This window comes from Bombus impatiens, unplaced genomic scaffold (genome assembly GCF_000188095.3).
Source record: "Bombus impatiens unplaced genomic scaffold, BIMP_2.2 scf_0151, whole genome shotgun sequence".
Taxonomy (NCBI): domain Eukaryota; kingdom Metazoa; phylum Arthropoda; class Insecta; order Hymenoptera; family Apidae; genus Bombus; species Bombus impatiens.
Window position 1 is genome coordinate 2,184,291 of NT_176570.1, and position 21,594 is coordinate 2,205,884.

At 40.4% G+C, this 21,594-nt stretch overlaps 1 protein-coding gene across 11 annotated transcripts in view; it reads right to left on the minus strand.

Moving 5' to 3' along the window:
* Positions 1–21,594, minus strand: part of LOC100746923 (max dimerization protein 1) — a 236,392-nt gene that overhangs the window by 110,878 nt on the left and 103,920 nt on the right. For all 11 annotated transcript variants that reach the window (XM_012382275.3, XM_012382281.3, XM_012382279.3 and 8 more), the window contains exon 5: positions 4,472–4,586. In XM_012382275.3, coding sequence (XP_012237698.1) covers positions 4,472–4,586 — 115 coding nt within the window. The remainder of the gene's footprint in view (positions 1–4,471; positions 4,587–21,594) is intronic.

Consider the following 21,594-nt stretch of genomic DNA (forward strand, 5'->3'; position numbering starts at 1 on the left):
TAAGAACCAATATTAGGCCGTGATAGTGAAATAAAAATGAAAAAACACCTTTTGGAGGGGAATGCTTTTTTTTAAAGATTCACTTTCGATCTTATGAACGTGAAAAATATGTTAAACAAAATCTATTCGTTTAACCTATAACCATGTATTGTTAATTTACTAAGAGAGTGACGCAACCAAGGAAGATAAATTTTTTAATAAATCACCGTGACATAGGAAATTGTTAACTATTCGATATTAAGGGTCACATCATCTAACGATTATTCGACTAATTATCTTTCGAATTATAATTGTTTCAAAGTATATGACTTCCTATCGTTCGTAGAGTTGAAACAGCGTTTCAAGAACGGCTGAGTCGTTGTCACCTCTATTACAGAGGCTCGCGATATTATTCGTGAAACGGAAGCCAACCATTGTCGTGTTCCTTAACGCAATCGCAGTCCCACTTTTCTTCTTCCGCGAGCTTCGGTGCGTTGCACCGGTGCATCGTACTCGATGCAGCTGTATCGTGCTGGTTACGCGTCACAAGGAATATTTATCATCTTATTATTCCATTTCGCTCAGTACTCTACAAACGTAAAACACAGAAATATACAACGTATAAACGTAGAAACATGCAAACACACGCAGAGAGAGAGAGAGAGAGAGAGAGAAATAATACAACACTAATTATTTAAACAAAAAAAAAAAAAGAAAAAAATTAAGAATTGGAAAGTACCGGAAACAAACAGAAAATAAATTCTCTTCACAGAGAATGAAAGAATTTCACAGGAAATAAAGAATAAAGAAACATTGAATCGAGACGCGAGAATGGAGAAGATCTTTTTTCGCGATGGAATATTGCCCTAAATAAAAGAGAGCGGAAGTGACACGGGAAGGAAGATAAGAGGAGAAAGATAAATAGTTGGAAGATGAAAGAGGGTGAAAGGTGAGGATACGGTGGATGCGATAGGGCGAGGTTTAATCTTTCTTAGCGAAGAAAATAATAAAGAAGAACAGGAAGACAGCGAGAGGGGGTCGGTTAGAGACAAAGACGGAGGGGGGAAAATATTCGCGGGAGAAGGATAGAATGGAAACAGGTGGTACGCTGTTCGCTGCAGGATTTTTCCAATTATTTAATGAAAAGTGCAGAGTTCGTACCGTTTTGAATATCCTAGAACCTGCATCTTTATCTATTCGCTGTATTCCCATACAGATCTGAAGGCACGATCAGACATATTCAGCCTGAAGACAGTCTCGTCTAAAGTCTTGCTTTCGTTCATTCTACTTCACAATACAAATTTTTCCCAGAAACATATTTAACTCGATCTCGAATCTCTCAACTCTCGGTTTACTTAAACCTGCCAATAAGAAAGTTCGTCATACAACTACAATTCACCAATTCTCCTTGCTATTATTTCTCCTTCGCATAATAGAACTTCGCATTCGGATCAGTAGATTCAGTCGATACGAGTTCAACCAGTCGGACACTAACCGAACTACCGTGGCCATGCACGTGGTGTTCTCTGCCTTCGCGCAATGCAACTTCACATCCAAATAAGTGCAAATTCACCCGGTACATTTAACCAAACCATAGTTTCGATAAATGGAATTGCAACGTAAACGCTAATAACGCATCGATCGAAGCAACCAGAAAATCCAACAGAAAACTAATGCGAACAGACGCAACGAGAACTTTCGCGGGTCGAGAGGAGCCAAAAGAGAAACCAAGACATTCCCCTTGAGGTTTACGAGGAAGGTTGGCTAAGGTGTCGCGGCGAGGAGAGAGTGGCGACGGACAATGGATGCGTAGTTAGTAAATTACAGGCTGGCCAGCACAATGGCGTGCAGCGTGGCGTGCGTGCGTGCATCGCCTATGACTATGCACGCGTGTTTGTCTATGTTCCCTGGTCTCCCGTCTGCCCGCGCAACCGCTGTCGCTCCGTTTCTCTCTGCAGGCCACGGTTTACACAGAGAACAGCGTGCAACGGCGCGTATCCACCGTTCGCCCATGCATACAGAGTCCGCGTGGGAGATTCTCGGTATACATCAATCCAAGCCGCTGCAGGTACCTGTACATTACGCGGCCGTGCATTAGATATCCGCGCCAAGATTTCACTCTGTCCTCCATTGCTATTGCACTCGCTTCTCTGTTCGCGTCGATCCACGTCCCCGGATCTCCTTCATCTAGAACGATCCACGGTAATGCGTACGACTTGTCCATTTTTTCTTTGTGCTTTTGCGCAAATATTCCACCCACGTGGAACCTTTGTTTCGAGTGGAATATTTGCGTTAACGTTGACCTGGCTTAATTAACTGGTTGAGTAATATCACGGAATTAACCTGCAGTACGATCCTCAAATATTTATTTTAATTATTTCGATCTTGATCTCGTTTCAATAAACGGGAAATGTGTGTAATGTTTTAACAATGTTCAATATGAAATTTGTAAATATAGGAATTATACGAATCAACTGGAACTTTTGCACATTTTCTTCGGATTTAAAATATTCTTTTAGGCAATGTGTCGAAAATGAGCGAAAGAATACGGTAGCATTGAACAAGTTCTTGAAACCTAGGGAATTTAGAAAATCGTTCAAAATATAGTAAAATATGTTCATTCGATATATTTCTTTAGTTCATCCTTGGTTTTACCTTATCTTCGCTTGATTTATAGCTATAATTTGTGTCGGTGATATGAGACACCTTGTATATTTTAAAATTAATATCGGTGGAACGCGTGTCCCTGATGTATCGAATAGACTCTTGAATTGCACCAAGCAGTTCCTATCAACTTTCTTACGCAAAGTACAGGAGATATCTTGCTTCAATAAAATATATCAATTATTAAAACCCCACTGTCTCCAGTCCCACGATCAACGATTGTAGCTTCCCATGCTATCGATTACGTCTCACGGCAGACCTATACACGTTCACCAACTAAAAGAGCCTTCCCTGCTAGTTGGTATAAACCTGACATATCACGAAACCCGGATCGCGTACACATTAAAATCCGACCTATCGAAAGCTGCAACAAACCTATAGGTACCTACATATATATATATAGCGTTAAAACGGTGAGATTTACTAATTAGCGATCTAAGGTTAGTCGCTCGTTAACGCCGCGATTTATCGTCGAGCCAGCAACGAAGGAAAGAGACAAAACCAAGTCAGCTATCGACTAAATTGATATCAAACAAAGCAGAAGGAGAATCTGCGAGTCAAACTCCAAGAACGAAGAATAAAATCAAAGAAAAGGAGGAAAGAGGGAGGAAAAAGATGGATCGTGGAGCAAGATAAGAGTAGACGAAAAAACGAAGAGTGTCGAGGGCAGAGAACGAAGGAAAGGGAAGGGATTGAAGAGTGAAACTGGAAAGAGCAAAGAAATCAAACGTGAAAACTAAAGTGAAAGGACGGAAGAAGAATCCAAGAGCAGAAAAAAGTCGAAGAAACGAACAAAAATTGAAGGGGCAAAAACTGCAAAAAGCGAAGAAACCAAAGACAAAGAGTAAAATCGTAGAAACGAGGAGTCGAAGAGACGAAAGAGAGGAAACGAAGAACAGGCTGGTTTCTAACGATGGAAAAAGACCGAACACCTAAGGGTAAGGCAAAAGGGGCGCATCTCGTTCGTATTTCGTAGAGACTAGACGACCGGTGTAATACTTTATTTGTCCGCCCCTGGACTTCTTTCATTCTATCTCTCTTCTTTATCGACCGTGCTCGACCGCGATTCTTTTCACACTCGGCCATCTTTTCCGCCATCTTTCTTGCTAATTACCCGACCCCCTTTCCACCCAGAAATCTCTCCTCCCTTCCCATCCCCCCATCCCCACTTTCTTGTCTTCCCTCCTTTCTTTTTACTTGGCTTTTTTCTCTTTCTTTTCGACTGGTGTGTAGGCGAAGATGCATAGATACAGCGGAGAAGCAGCTTGATGTTTTCCGTAAGTGCTTCTTGCTCGTTGATTCTCGCGAACCGCGGCTTCTTCGCGGAACACCGCATGAAATATTCAAACCACCCGTACCCCGCCTCCCGCACAGTTTTATGGGCAATTTTGGTGTATTTGTTTGCACGAACTTGCTTCGCGGAGATTAGGTAGAGGCGGAAGATCGTCGGGAAGAATAATGCGTTTCATTGACGAGGACTTCGCGGTCGAGCGGAAGAGCGTCGTGCGATGCGGAGAGATTCGAATGACTTTAGTGTTCAACTAGCGTGATCAACGATTATCGAGACATTTTGTGATTTGGAAGTCGAAGCAATTGAGCTTTTGGGGCGGAAACGACGCGAGAATGTGTTCTTTTAAGAACTCGATCTGATCTGCCGCGATTTGAGAGAATGTACAGGTTGTAAAATGTGTGCAACGATCGATTTAACAGCATAAATGGTAAAATGTTTGAAACTATTGATTTAAAAGTAGTAAATCGTAAAATGTGTAAATAATATGAACCTTCGTTTTTGACGGTACGAATTACGATAATAAATTCGCAGTGTTACCTTGATAAAACGCTTGGCCTTGGTCAAGAGACCCAACGTGGTGTGTCTTGAGGTTTCAGGACCTAACGGAACCAACACCTTCAACTTTTCGAGGCAATTTCTGAGGTGTGCCCTCCTGTAACAAAAATCCAATTAAACATTTAATATACCGTGTACAACGATTTCTCTGATTTTGATTTATAAAAAATAACATTCTTAAATTTTCACATCTCGTACAGGATTCACGTAAATTTCATTTCTGCGAAACTATTACAGGAAATATAATTTTAATACGATCCTAATATAACAGTCTGTAATCTCGAGCCACGTTATACGTTTGATGGTCGAATTATAGCGAACACTTAATCTTAATTAGAGATCTTAATATCCAGACTTTATTAATTTGCTTATTATAGTAATTTTCTTTCGATCCTTAAAATTTCCCATACTTTAAACCATCTACAGAAGCAGCGAATATAGATGAAAAAAATTTAATTCTATTACACATGAATAATATATATTTTATAAGAAGATTATAGTCCATTTATAATCGATTAATACGTCCGTAGTAATTTTTCACTTTCATCGCACAGCACGAAGTGAAATTTGTTACAGCTCTCCAATAAATGTAACGAGTGTACGTCTTTATACTACTTATGGCTGATGGTATATACCCTAATCTCCTACCATTGTCCCTCTGAGTCTCGCTCCTATTTCATTCGGGTCGTATATACTTTGTAATGTGAAATACTGAATAACACAGAATTTTTTGGCATTTTCCAATAAATGTAACGAGTGTACGTCCTTATTCTATCTTATGGTTAATAGAATATATTATAATTTTCTACCACTGTTCCTCTAATGATGTCTCCCTCGTATTTCATTCGCATTGTATGTACCTTATAATATAAAATACCAAATAAAACAGAATTTTCTAGCGTTTTCTAATAAATGTAACAAATAAATGCCCTGATACTTACGTCTAGGGTACAAGTTTCTACGAAAGTTCATACTTCTATAAATACAATTCGAAAAAAAGTTCTTCTAAATCTCATAAAGGACGCTCTGCTATTTCGTATACTTTTGCGTATTATGTGCTATGTGCATATCTCCACGTCTTCGAATTTCCCATAAATGCATAAAAATCCATAGCCTATTTATGGATTCAGCATGACGGAGTACATTATAAATAACATTGAAGTCAGTTACACGAACTAATTAGCAATATTTATCTGCCACGTAAATAAATAGATGCAACTGCGCCACCAATTACACGGTACCGTTAAACCCACCCTCGCGGAATCAAGCAGCCAACCCATCTTACGTTATCTCTCGAAACTCCGACAGTAAAGCTATGGTAGTCTGACCAACGCGGAGCAATTTCACGCGGCCTCGATTCGTCTTGTCCGGAGGTTTTCGAATTACCCACGGGCCACGGGAAAACCGCGGGGTGGCATTCGTTTTTCGCGTCACGTAGACCGGCCAGCGACGAATGGAGCGGAATCCAGCCGGCAAACAGACGGCGAAATTGAACGGGGGAATCCCCATGGCGCGTCCCCACGGCACGCCGACTTCGTGCAGAGAGTCGCTCGCCGCGAAAGTGTCCGGAAGAAACCGATAAGATGCCGATTATCGCGGCCATCATGGCCCATTAGCCAAACGAATCGCGCGATAAACATACAGCCGGAATACCAAAGCGGGCAATTATTTCCATTCGGCCCGAGCATGGCTTGCACCGAGCCAGGTGAAAAAGGGCTGATCCTTTTCTCTTTTTTTTCCACTCTTGCAGAGATCTCGTACGGCGAAAAGATATCGGTCGACTGATTCGATTATCGGCGCAGTTTGAATTCTTTCCCCGCAAGGGTTTAAGGTTGCAAGCGTTTTATATATCGACGAGCAAGTTTTGAGATTAAATCCTGCTGCGTCCTTTTGCGCATTTTCGACGCAACGCAGCGTTTTTCAACGCTTTTCGAAAAGTGTGTCACGTTTCAGGAAAATACGAAAGAATTGCCATCGACGCGCGCGATTTCTCTTCGCGATTTTACGTTGGAAGTATTCTTATTCGTAAGAACCAGAGCGAGATTGCGATATACAAATTCGAGAACCGTAGCAGGGTTAGGATGAATTTGCTTGAATTTGTAAGTAGAAATTTTGCATTTGCGAGTTTCTTATCTCGTATCTTAGTGCCGCTGTTCTCGCTTTGTATTCACGTTTTTATCTCTTCGAGTGTTTTCCCGTTTCGGAATTAATTGATTCATAAAAAACGTTGGAATACGCGAGAGGCAATAAAATTAAAATAACTATGAAATCCAAATCAACGTTAAAACATAAAGATACGCCATCGGCCAGAAGATACTGCCCTCAAGTTCCACGGAAAGGAACTACGAAGATGTATTGAACGGTCGGAGACGCGAAGATTTATTTCGAGCGTCCGACAATAATAAGTTGGAGGCGCGTCACGTGTGGCAAACACGCGCCATTACAGCCATTTAATTATAAGTTTATGCCCGGTTTATTGTTCCGCCGAGGAAAATGGAGACGCCGCCGACGTCGGGGTTCTCAGGACAGCAACGTTGTTCGCCATCGGGCGACGAAACGGGCCAGGCAAAGACGTCTGGAGACGCGCACAACCGCGTTTGCACGTACGTTTTACGAGAAACAATAAGCTGGCTCCGGCTTAATGACGTCATCAAACGGTATTATGTCTCGCGGGCCGCGGAGTGGACGGTTTCCGGGCTTGGATGGATGCATTCTGGACGCGAAACGCGTTATGCACGGCCATTTAGGAGAAGGGCTTCTGCGTTTAAGCGACGACGACGCGCCAACGAAAGCTAGTTTCGTCACCAGTTCCGGAAACTGGTTCAACGTTCTTGCGTTTTAGTAATGGCAGTACTGTGATTTACGTATAATTATTATGGTTGTAATATGATGCTCCTTTCGTTTTGTTTGAAATAAAGTTCGCTGTTTTTTTTTTTTTTTTTTTAATCTTTGACAATTAAAACTGTTGCGTTGGAGAGTACGAGATGGAGACTTGCAATTTAAATATAATCATTGTGAATGTAATTTCTTGTTTCGTTTTAAGTAGAGTTTTGCATTTTTTGGAATTTGAGATATTTACAGCGGACGTTGAAACGGAGTATTGTAATTTACGTGTAATTTACAAATTAGATTACGTTCTGGGACATTTATCATCTCGCTGAAAGGATATTTTCTAAAGCTAAAGTTCATCTTATATTAAGCCTTCTTTAAAAATATTAACCGTCACATCAAAGTTGTGAGAATGCAATTTTTATTCTCCTGATAAAGTCGCGAGACACGAAATCTTTCCTACTCTCATTAACTAACTTCCACAAAGTATGTTCCCTTGTGAACGTCCAACAGGAATTATCTTCTAGTTACATCTTATTTTGCAATTTGGTGAAACTTTACTTAAATTATCGAACGAAGACGAACTCGAAGCGAGCAAAAATTTTTCATTGAATAGCCGGCCGAACTCGTAATCATCGCCTTACTCGATTCTCCGATAGACCATAAATTCATTTCGTCGGAATTTTCCGCTCTCGCAAAACGGTCGAAATGCTTGATTAAATTTTTTTATTCCCAGACGAAGACACTGTCCGTCGAAGGTACTGCGAGTTTCGGACGCGTCAACCGGTTATCGATCCAGCCATAAGATATTCAATTTCCAGAGATGTGGCCATCGGATTTTCTCAGACGAACGTTGACCAAACCGCTTTTGCACCGATCAATAGTTTCCACGATGGACTTCCTGATTTTTCCTTAACTCCTTTTAAATAATTTAAATAATTAACGTGGATGATAAATAAATTTCTAAATATACCAACCAAAGTAACGATGAATAGAGTAACGAAAAGTTTAAAATAAAATATTAGGTAATTTAGTGCATCATTTTCGGTATGTCAAATATCATAACGGTATACGTTGTAATACAATTTATCGAGAAAATAATCGTTTCGGTCAGCTTCGAAGTAAAGCAGCTAAGGGAAATCAGACAATCAATGGTCAGACACAGTAGAAGTTATATTTCCTATTTGAAATTGCATCGAAAAACAATTGCTTAGAGCAATGTGAACTTCTAAAATATTTAACTTTACAACGTTTTAGACATTAATTTGCAAGTATTTTAAAATGATATAAAAAATCAATCAAAGTAATGATAGTAACAATCTAATGAATATCGTATCAGCCTGATTCTAAACCAATCCTTTTTCTCGGAAATCTCATCGAAACGAAGACAAAGAAGTGCGATCAAAAACTCGCCAATAACAGCGCACAGTAATTACAATTAATTGCAATTAGTTTTACAGCTCGGCCAGCCACAGTCACCGGAGGCCACTAAATCACACGGTAACAACGGCCGAAATTAATTATGTACAAGCATCGAGTCGTATCGCGTAAACTCGCGACAAGCACTCGATTCCAGGCACTCGATAATCCGACACGACAGTGGTTCTTTCGTCCGTAAAAATCGAGTTAAAACCATTAAACTTTGCTTGAGGAAGTGAGATAAAAGCTATCGTACATTGCCTATATGGTAACGATCCTACGATTCAACGACATTAGTCAAATATAAAAAAAACTACCGTCGAGAAAAAGAAGACGTGGAAACTGTGTAACTGAGTGAATTCTTATTCATTTACTCGAGAAAGAAAATAAAACATTTAATTTGTTCACGTTCCGTAACAAAAAGATAAAAAAGACGTTGACCTTGTGATCCAGGCATACTTTCAGAAATTCTAAGGGCTTCAAGAGGAATTTAATTAAACTGAAAATTAATTTACTCTTACGTAAAACTAAACCAAGGATTCTTTTTATTCTACCATCTTTTCACTACAGAATAATTATCCGTGCCAAGCTTACCTAAATTAAGCATTTAAAAAAAAAAAGATACTTAAATTCTTTCATACCAAATATTTGAAAATAATGGGATTGTTTGCCCGAAGAAAAATCCTTTTCTGTAATGGAAAGTTGCGTAAATTACAACGAATGGAAAATTAGCGATCGCGTAAAAATAGTGACATACAGAGAGAGAGAGGGGGGGGAGGAGAGAAAGAGAAAGAGAGAGAGAGAAAGAGAGAGAAGCAAACTCGGACGTGGATGTGCATCAGAGGCGAAAGTGTAAGCGGCTTAAAGGCGCAGCAGCCGGCTTGAAAACCGAACGCTCCGGCGCGGCGTCCCGTAATCCTCCTCTAACTAGGTCCACGCGCTGTTGCCATGAGAAGGAACGTGTAATCGGTTCGTTTGAATTATTAAAAGAGGCCGGCCGCCCTTATACGCGGCCCGTTCGCCAGAATTCACCCCCGTTCGCTGTTTTTCCACGCTTTTCCCAGCCTTTATTTTTACCTGTTCCTCTTCTCGAGAGCGTCACGCTCCAACAACTCGTGTACGCGCGCGAATACCCGCTCGATTACCTCTAAACTGTTCGCCACCGTATATTGAAAGTGATCGTTCGGTCTAATATCGTGGCCGTATCACGAAACTTCAGACAAGAAAGGAATCGATAGTTTTTAGTCGCTTGTACGTAATTCCAAATAAGCTGAAGAATGTTTAAGGTAGCTTCAGGATCAATCAAAGTTTTATGATCGATGGCATAAAGATGGTCTAAAAGTCATATAAGGATATGCAAAGTCGTTTGAGGATAATTGGAGAACCGTATGGTATTACTCAAATTGGCGTTAGAAGGTCTTGCAAACTCATATCCATGATTCTGACAAGAACGATGTAGTCAGCTGCATCGAACGTCAAGTTTTCTGAAGATTCTTCGAAAGTTACTTCAAGACTACCATAACTTATGAAACAATCCGATAGTTAACCAACTATCTACACGTATGCAACGTTTCATCAAGATACAAAACCGTCTTATTATTAGATTGTCTTGAATATTTCCTCACTATCATCGACACACACCGATATCCATAAACGTTTAGACAGAAACGTTCTTCGATTTCGAAAATATTTAGCGTGCGTGCACATTAATCGCACGAATCAAAATTTATAACCAACAAGACCTCTGGTCTCTCGATATTTATACAAACTTAAAGTGATCCTAACGTAAAACTTACAATTAAGGAAAAGATCCTCCAAATAAAAATCCACAGATTCGAACAAAAGCAGCGATCTACCTTCATCGGACACGAGGAAAATACGAGGGGCACGATAATCCCTCTCTCTCTCTCTCTCTGTTCTATCTGGAACAGCCAGCAGCCACGTCAGAAATTCTCGTCGTTCCCATGCTATCAACCTCATCATTCTTTGACATCCTTTCTCGACGGAGCAGCTCGATGCAACATTTTTGCCGCGGGCCGAGAGTCCGGGAAGCACGGGTCGGCCCTCCAATCGATACGACCGTGTGACACCGGCATTATGAAATTCCTGTCCCGCCTGTTAGGCGTACCAGAGCCTGATGAATAAATACTTCGCGCGGAATTCTCGTGTCGAAGTCAGCGGGTGTGCTTCGTGAAGACCAAGTCGAGAGTACCTGGCTGTGTGTTCAAAGGGCTCAGGTTAGAGTCTAGGTCCTAGACGAAGGTAGGAGACGCGACGCGTGGTTATCATTAACGTTTTCACCGTCGATTATTAATTCGCGATGCTTGCCTCCGACTGGCGAACATCCAGAGAATAGCGAAGATCGTTCGAATGGTCTGATGGAATATTCGACGTCGAATCCACGTGGTATCGCTTTGTGCTTCGTATCTTCAGGTTTTGCCTCTTTGAGAATTTATTAAATCGTTTAAGATTCCACGTATTCTCGTTGGAAGTTTCACATGCAAAGTATCATGAATTCAATCGTCAATTTATTTCACAGACTAATCTTTGTATTCCTATGTCGCGATTTAGAATTCTAGGTAAGAATTTCCGTCTCGGAACTTATCTCGAACATTATCTTCGATATATTCTAACGTCTAGTATTCGAGGATAGAAAGGTTAACGAAGATGTTAATAAACGTTGATGAATTTCCAGCTAGCAACATATGTCGCAAACGCTTCCGACTTGAAGAAATAAAATTATAACACCAGACATCGACACTATCGAAAATAAAAAAAAAATAATATTCAACGATTCTACATAGAAAATGACAGATACGTCACCAATTTTATCGTAAGAAGATATTAACAAATATCCCATATTAATCCTTTCGTTTCTACGACTAATATAACACACGTATACGTATTTATTGTACTATGTACTGCTGTTGACCTCAAAGGCATTTCGAAAATAGACTCTATGCACTCTAGTCGACCATAAAATTGTTTAAATGAGATCGTTAAATATTCAATGAACTATACACGCGTTCAGTTATTACTTTACCGACACAGGCTACGCATATATGCATCTCTTTCTTTCATTTTTGTACATCGTTCAGATGCGAAGTATCAGCAATTTGCATATTTAGTCATACTTCGTAACAGCCGTTTAGGAAATATAGCTGTCGCGGAAAAACGAAAGGAAAAAGGAAAGAGGAAAAGAATTAATTTTGAGACGAACTGTATCGGGCAACATGCGAACGCCGTCGCCGCGGTTGCAGCGAGTGCATTGGCCGGCCATGAGTTAGATCGGTTTAACAGCCGCCTGTAAACAGCCTCGTAACTTCTCCGCCCCTTCTCTCCTATCTGCATCAACCCCTTCCCGACTATTCTATCGCACATTCATCTCCTCGTCCCTGTTGCATATTCCTTTCTCCATCTATTGCCTCCTTTCTATCACTGTGCTTCTGTTTTCCATTTCGTCTCTATTCGATCTGACCAAGAACGTTACCGGCAAGCAAAATAATTTAAAGACGAGGAAGTGGAACGGTTGTTAAGCGAAAACTCGGTTGCAACTCAATGAAAACTTGTTTTACAACTCGTATGACCCAGAAAACAAATTTCACTTTGGTATTTATAAAGTAGAATCGATTGAAAAACAAAGTCGTTGGATAATGAGAAAATTTATTTTAATAAAGGCAATTAATTTCCACGCTTCACAGTTTAGAACGTTGTTACATTCCAGGTGATACAGTCAGCAACGAAAGTAAGAGGACAGATAGTGGTGGAAGAATCTTTACACGACGATCTAATTATCTCGAATTATTCGTTAAATAATACATGAACTACGGGAACGTGTAATAAATAAAACTTCGATACTCATGTAACGTGTTAATTCGACGAAACTTCGTCGATTCCATGTTTCCTCTACCTGTCCGCTCGCTTTTATCCCCGACTGTACACGTTTTCTTCCACGTTTTTCTTACAAATCAATTCCACTTCACCTACACATATCCACGTTGCACTCGCGAAGAAAGAAAATCCAAGAAAACGTATTCCCAATGAACAATCAATGTCGAACACTTTGCTCGCTACGTATCGCGCACAATACAATCCGTACAACGACGAAAGTCGATTAGAATTTCAACGATGGCACGCGCAAAAGGAACGCGAAAACACGGGCATTTGTTCGGCTGTTATGTTCCGTACGCTCTCGAACGTAGATAATTCGATCGGATAAAAGAAATCGCCGGAGCAAGACAAACAAGCAATGTGTCGTATGGTCTGGTCTGGTCTGGCCGAGGCACTCTGGTTCGTTCACCCTTGTAAGTGACATTATCCGCCTGTGTTACCGTAACGCTTCAGCTTTTATGTACTAATTATCGGCTTCTACGTTTTCTCGTAGTCGGCTGGCATAAGTCGTTCGGCGGCATTCCAGGCCGCGCTACTTCCGTGGGAACGGTCTTTGTTCGTTAACTTCGACGTTTTCCCGGGGACTGTAAGTCTTCGTTCGACGAAACGACATTCATACATCGCGTCTCAAGATTCTCGGCGTTTAACAGTATCGCGATTGTACCGTTGATTGCAAGATACGAGAGCTAAGTGTATCGTCCATATCGCGTTTGTTTATTACATTTGTTGCGAGTGGTATGGAAAATAAAACGAAATTAGTAATACAATTGTTTCGTGTCTTAGCTGTTTTAAACTTCTTACCAAATCTTGCCAAATAATTACGCGCTATTACGTTCGTGTACGATAATTAAAACGTTTAACTTTTACTTTGCTGATCGTAGTTACATTCCGCTACTGTATGAGAAATCGATTGGAAGCAGCAAAATTTAATATAATATAATATGTAGTATTCTATATCGAATATAATATATCGTAATTACTCGAGTTTGTTAAAGAAGCAATTACTGCCTGTGTAATAAGGAAGGCATTTAATTCTATCTACTGTGATACTGAAATTCCTCTCACTGTACAGGCTGTCTCCGAAATCATGGTACAAGCGATCGGGTAGTGATTCTACGTGCAAAAGTAAGTCGAGAAACGCGAAAATATTTTCATATTTATGTTTTCGATGCCTCGTTCCGCAGACAAATGAAAAATGAAATTTCGAATTATGTTCTGTGTTCTGTATTTTGTATTATGTATAATGTATTATTAAATATGGCCCGTGTCACGAATCGTTTCCTGTTATCGTCGTTATCTTATATCTCCGCGGTATCAGTTGTTACTTTCCCTTATTTCGTATTTAATTTGAGTGATTCCACGAATAAAGATAAGATTAGTAGTATTTTTTTTTAATCATTTTATTAATCAGGAAGCAAACTAACAACTCGAGCCTGTTACCATTTCAAGAAATAAAGTCCCACACTTATAATAATTAAAACGTCTAATTGTCAAACGTCCTGCCCCAACTACAGTCCAACTCTCCAGCCACATAGAGCGTCAATTAAAAGCTCAAATTCATCTCGATTGAACAAAACATTCTCAGAAAACAATATATTCGTCCCGCTTTAAATTCCCAAATCAATTTACTCTATCGAATTTAGGATTTCGGTTGGTTCCCTGGTGACGATTGGTCCCACGAGTGTAACACGATATATTTCACTGGAATCTCTCCGATTTTCCTTTGACCTGCGCTCCGTTTCCCGCGTCGCGTAATCGAATCCATCAGCGAGCTTTCCGAGACAGTGTGCCGGTCACGCAAGTGCGTGTCGTAGCGTTATCGCGAGGAAGTTGGGCGCGTGCGAGCGTGCGCCCCGGCCAATAAATCGTCGCCTGATATTTTCGTGCCATTTTTCGCGATTTATAATTTCGATTTAACACGTCTCCGCGGTGAGATAAAGCATCACGCGAGTCTATGCCGGTGGTGTATTGCTTCTGGTATCGGGCTCGAGAAAAGGGAAAATTATTCTGTGCGATTACGCGGCGCAGGATGGCCGGGAAAACGGTTTAATAATTCATGAAGGCACGCGGTGATTTTTCATGGAATCTTGATCCCCGCGTTTCTTCCTTCTTCCCGCGTTTCCGCGACGCTCCTCAGTTTATTCCGATCGCTTCCTTGTTTCTTTCCTTAAAGAACCGAATTACCGCCGTATTTTTTACGCCTCGAGAAACTTCTCCCTCGTTGAATTAATAGCAAGATGGTGTAAGATGGTTAGATTTAATTGTTTAGTAAGAAACGATCTTGTTTGACAAGTAGAACAGAAAGATGAAACGAAACATTTCAAACTATATCGACGATATTACTCGGTGTAATATTATTATATAATATTGTAATATTATTCGATAATATTCGATTAAACGAGACTGCACTGTACAATGTAATAAAAATGGCTGTAACGAATGACATGGCTCGATACTGATAAACTGTTGCTTCCCTTACCACGCTAGTCCCATTGGGCCTGCAGATCAATAAGACTTCCAACAATTTCTTTATTGTAAAAAAAAGACATAATATATTTATTTTTCTGCAGCGTCGACTATCATAGCAACATCACAAATGTGCCCCGCAAAACTTCGCTCTCGTTGATGCAAATTATATCGACCAGCAACATTTACCAACCCTTTATCATTTCTTCGCCTCATCTTTTCTATCATATCATTCGATACCATATCAATTCACCCTTCGTTCACACTCTGCCCACCTAATCTTCCCCCCAAAAACCAGCCACAACCGAGACTTTGTTATCCAAACATCGTGGAAACCTTCGTTCACCCCGAGCATCCCTTAGTTCCATTCATCCCTCTCGGAAGATGAAGATGGAATCCGCGTCAACGACGTTCACGAAGTGGAAGGGAAAATCGATTAATAAGCCGTAGAAGCGACTGGTCGTGATAATTATTGGCGATCAAAGGGCGGCAATCAATCGGGCTCGCTTAAAATCCCAGTCCAGCCTCGCCATCCCCTTCGAACAGCGGCCGCGCCACCCGAAATTAACATCCCCTGATTAATTGGACGTTTCGCAGAGTGGCTTGCCGGAGCTACGGCTTAGCAATTTATTACGACGGATACTCGAGTCGCTGAGGCCAACTTGTACGAACTTACGCCTCGCTTAAACTTGCCCATTCGTAAAGCGAGCTCGCAAAACGGCTTGTAAAGGGGGTTGCAGGCGAAAGGGGTAGGAAGAGGCGAAAGGACGTGGAAGAGAGGCGCGGCGCTTTCGCGCGGTTCCGGTCACGAATAGAGGTTCCTCCTCTTCGTGGCTCTGTACACGACCAGCTACACGAGTCGGCCGGAGAATTTCGTTTTATCTTAATTAAACGGCGTTCACTCGGTCAAGACGGCCGAGCTGCCACCGACATTGCCCGAGCTGACTTGCAATCTTTTGGCAAACGCTCGCCTCTACGTTTCGAAAGTGACGGAGCGTGCGACGAATTTGATTTTGGTAGTGGCGGGAAAAGTTTCGGAGAAAGATGTCGATTTAAGGCTAAGGAGTTACTAGAGTGCGGGATGTTGGGAATTTTTGGAAGATTTTTTGGTGTACGAAAAGTATTTCAGCTTGGAATTTTGTTATCTTAGAAGATTCTTTGATGAGAAAGTTAGCTTATGGACTTAAACTGATAATAGAGTTGGCAGGAAATTCAGTAAAGATACAAATAAAGAAACGAGCCGAAATTTTTGTACGAAGTTTCTTTAACTTGCAACAATGAAAGCTTAAACCATGCGAAATTATCGGACGTCGTAGTTCGTTAAGAGAATCTAAGCTCCTAACACCTCGCCGCTTCGAAATCTCATTAACGAAGCTACATCACGCTAAATCTTATTACCCAGATACCAACTTCTCACACACATAATTTATTCATTCGTTTTTAATCGTATGTGTATATATATCCGTTTAAATGCGACAGAAGTCACGAGTGTAATTGCACAGCTAGAAATATTTAGGTTAAATATGACCGACCAATGAAACTTCACAGTTCGAGTGAAACAAAATTCTTGTTTGTAAAATGTTCCTAGCCGAGAATTAAGAGCCAAGAGTCGAGGATGAAGAATCACAGATCGAAGATCGACATCCAAGAATCGAGGATCGTGAATGAGTCTACGATCGAGGATGGTCGAGAATTAAAAATCGCCGACTAGGTACCAAGAGTCTACGATCGAGAATAGACGTTTAAGAGTCGAGAACCAAGCAAAATCAAGAATCGCTAATTGAAAAAATCGAACGTTCAAGCTTGAAAATCAAAAGTCGTCGATGAAGAATCGTGTCAAGGATCAAGAAAGAAGAAGATCACGATCGAGAATCGACGATTCACAGCCTACGACTGGAACCTTGAAACGCACAGTTCAAAGTCCGTAACGTAAGACGGAAAATCTCGAATCGAGTCTCCGGTAGCTTAGAGACCAGATTCTCGAAAATCTGGAATGCAGAGTGAGTAGCGATATCTGAGTGCAGACGTTGAGCGTTTAAGGGGTGTATTTAAACTCGCGACGGTGCACGGGTGAGCGCGCCGCGACGCCACGACGGAGCCGTGTGCAGCTGCCGCCTGCAGTAGAAGTGTACACGGGTTGCGTGGGTGTTCACCGACACGTGTACATACACACGGCCGGCGTAACGCTCTGGTTTCGCTTAATTAAACTGTGTCTAGCTGGTCCAAAGGGGCGACGTGTCGCGCGGTCGACAAAGGAGGCTGGCTGGCCCGGCCAGCGCGCAACGTATGTACCAGCACGTGCCTTCATTAGGATCTCCAGACCTCCACACATCCTGCGTAATCCAAAATAAAGGGCCAACCATCCACTTCCTTCTGCCGCTCTCCTGAAACCTCCTCCTTCCTCGAGTTTCTTCAAAAAATATCTAGTTTTCTTCGAGAACATCGTATCGATCGAATCGTGTGATTTTAACGAATCGAGGTTTTTCGACGACGACGATGTTGAAGAGTTCTATTCGAATGTTCCTCTAAGGAGAAGATACGTTTTTTTTGGGGGGGGGGAATGAAAGAGATGGAACGATTTGTGTAGGGAATATTAATAATAATAATGAATAATGACATAAGCAATGTTAAGAAGAAAATTAATAAGAACAGGAATTTGTATCGACGGAAGGTGTAGTTTGAGGAATGGAGATTTTTGAGGAAGATATCGAAGTTGTCTTTGAGGTTATCGATTCTGTCGATCGAATTTTACTCGAGCGTATTTCTAGAGACTTGTGTTTTTAGAATAATGCGATCTATGTACGTAATACTATAGAAACAGAAATTTGGTGTTAATTATGATCGTCTGATTACCATTATAATTTTGCTTTCAACACACGATGCTAACTTTTGCATTTTTTAATGTTTGGTTTATAAAAATGTGTCGCGTAAGTATAACTTGAAATATAAATTCGAATTATTTTTTAACGAAGTATCCTGGTCTCTCGGTGTAACTTAACGTAATTCCATTCAGAAGTAAAAGAAGCGTTCGATTTTGTGAAAATAAATTCGACGACAGGAAAACTAAAAATCTTCATACTTTCTCTACGTTAGTTTGGAAGCTTTCAAGTAATGCTTAATACCATTCTTTTTATTTTTCCTCTTTTTCTGCTCTTCAATTTTTAAAAAAATTATATGTGAAGTATTATCACGAAAATTTTTCTCGAGAATATTTTCCTCGTTACACGACGTTTACCATTTGTCGTTTCGCGTTGCCTATAAAAACGGACAAACTCTTTAAAAACGTCATTGCTCGATATTGTACGGTTATGAAGATGTCCTCGATGCTTATGGGTCGATTCATCTATAATCCACGCTTGAAAAATTTTCGTCGGAAACCCCGGCGCTATAAATTTGTCACTCTTGTTGCGCTGTTTTCCTCGTACATCATTCTTGTTTCGTTAGCTGGAATCTCGCGTGGTGTTTGCGGAATTCTGGAAAAATATCGCGGATACTTATCGCATCTTCCTCTACGAGGCTTATTTATGTATCTCAAGGGTGAAGCAATTTGTAAATTTAAAAGTGTCCAACTTTTGATATATTTTCTACGAGGCGAAATAACAATTTGCGAGATAAATTTCTCTAGAATTAAGTGGAAGAAACGTAGACCAGAACTATGGAGGTGGAAACCAAAGGAGAAGTCAACAAGTTTGTAATTCTTCATCGGGCGTCTTCCATTATTGGAACGTCTCTTTATTTATCTATGTATTTGTCGTTTCATCGATAAATTGCGATTTTTATATTCGATCTGGAACCTGATTAAAGCTCACTCTTTGTACTCCACCGAGGGAATAATTCGTCATCTATATTTTCCATAAATCTAATTCTCCAAAGAGTGACTACTCTTAGTTAACTCGTTAATAGAACTTCTTATTAATTCCTCCATATTTTTCACACTTTTCTACGAAGAATCGAATTTAATTAATTCTTCAAAAAATGTAATTTGTTGCCGAGGAATTGTTAAAGAATGTGTTCCCTCGAAATAGACACGATCGTTTCCGAGACGACAGTATCTGGTTGTTGGTCTCGGCGGTCGCGTTAGAAACATAAAAATTTTATAGTTGCACGTGCACGTGTCCACCGGTTCGCACCTGCGTCGAGTTCTTTCGAGACACGAAAGGCTCTGGCCTGTTTCGGATTCCTCGCGAGTTCCCTTGCGATCGACCGTCCGCTTTTATTTTTCGCCTTTTGTCGACGATGATAAGATACGTGCAGCTGCTTTCCGTTCCGTGCCTTGGCAACGGAAGATACAAGCATTCTCTTCCTTTGACGTACATGCCATACTCTCGAAAATCATTTTTTTCCTTCGTCGTAGGCAACAGGTGATTGCATCGAAAATCTGAAAATGTTTCGCGCGAAGCACACGATATATTCGTAAGAAATTTTTACAGTAAACGTTTCGATATTTCTACGATTGCTCCTCCTTTGTTCAACGAGTGTCTTCCCAAATATCTTTCGCATTCTTTAGATTCGTACGAACGTGTTCGTGTTCTCTGTCCATCCTTTGACGTCAATGTTCGAACGATGTGTACTGAATAATAGTGGCTTATCGATCACTGTTACGAACGTATAGGCAAGAACTGAAGCGAACGCTTGTTGTTTCATCGATGACAATCGGTAAAATTTTCTGTGTCCCGTATAGAACGAGATTTATTTATGAACTGTATTACGCTAAAAACCTTTTACATTCGTTAAACTTATTTCCGTACTACGTTAGGTAGCGGACGAAAATATTGGAACATTTATCACAGGAAGCTTTCATGACCGTGCTGTATACCAAATTTCGTCCACATGTATTATACAAAAATGCTAATGAAATTTCAGAATGTTTCCTATGACACGCGTAATATATTGATAAAAGATGTCTACGAGTTGTCCAATATTATTCCATGACTTTCAGTACGTCGCACTAAAAAAAAAAGCCTTCGGAAATTCTAAAAATACTGAAGGGCCGAAGAAGTTGTAACGGAAAATGTCGATAAGATTCGATCGCAGGGATGAAGGTCCGCCAGCGCCATAACGGTCGGCAAGAATCGATCGAGGCGGACGAGTGGTGCTTAATTACGATTAAGCGAGAAGTGGTAGCGTCCTCTCTTTGTGCCGATATTTGTACGTGCGTCATTGTCCGGATTAGAAGATTAATGCACGGCCGCGACGCGTTCCCTTTGATAAATACATTTACCCTAATTGGAGAATTCGCGGTGACTTGGCTGCTCGATCGGGCGAATTTAATTGCGTTTAGGTGTCGCCCCATCTCCTTCGGCCCGAGTATCTAACAGGGCATGAGGAAAATTAGGGGTGGAACTTAAAAGGTGAATTATTCTTGGATCCAGGATATACATACGTAAAACTGTCCACGTCCACGTACAGAAAGTTCAACGGCGTAGCATAATTTATGCCAACGTTTTTATCGATTAAGTGTAGAAGCGAGGACACGAATTCCGAAACAGCATAAGTCTGTAACTTTTCAATTTTATATATAGAACATCGGTCTGCCTTTTATTCAGGTCTCGCACACTTGCATATTTAGCAATACTTAGAATATTTATAAATACGAGAAACAAATATGAAACATCGTAATTTTATACGATTTATTTTTTCACGATCTTCGATATGTCTTTGATCCTTTGGAAATATTCGTCAGAAATATTATATTTGTAGAAAAGTTAGATAATTTACTACATTAACCCCTTAACCTACGATTTACGTTCGAGAATTTTGGGCCGAAAACGTGAACAAGTTATTATATATTATATTATACAGGGTGGTTGGTAACTGGTGGTACAAGCTGAAAGGGGATGATTCTACGCGAAAAAAGGAGTCGAAAATATAGAATACAAATTTTTCGTTTGAGGCTTTGTTTCCGAGAAAATCGACTTTGAATTTTCGCTCGGTACGCGTGCACTTTATCATGTCTCGTTATAACGGATCTCACTGTAGATCATTGTCTCGATGGAAAAATGAAAAAAAAAAAAATTAAAAAAAAAATTTATTCTATATTTTCCACTTCTTTTTTCGCGTAGAATCACCCTCTTTCCGCTTGTACCACCAGTTACCAACCACCCTGTATATTATATTATCGTCGTACTACGGCCTATGCCCGTAATATTTACGTTTGGTTCGATCATCGTACTACGGGCTATGTCCGTAGTTGTAGATTAAGTGAATGTGTTTCATTTCGAGATTGCAAACATTCCAAATACCAAAAGATACTTGAATTTTGCATACTTGGAGATTAAGGGATCGAATAGTCGACGGATATTCGATATAAAAGACGCTAAAATTGAAGCAAAAAAAATTAGATAAAGATAAAAAATCCCAGTGCGAAATTGTTTGCGATCAATTTTTATAAAATCTGTTATTCTCCTTTCCCTTGTAATTTTATCGATAAATTGTATAAACCCTGAAGAAAAGAAAAAGTAATCTGTTGGTTGTTGACGCGTAGAATCGCTCGAATAATT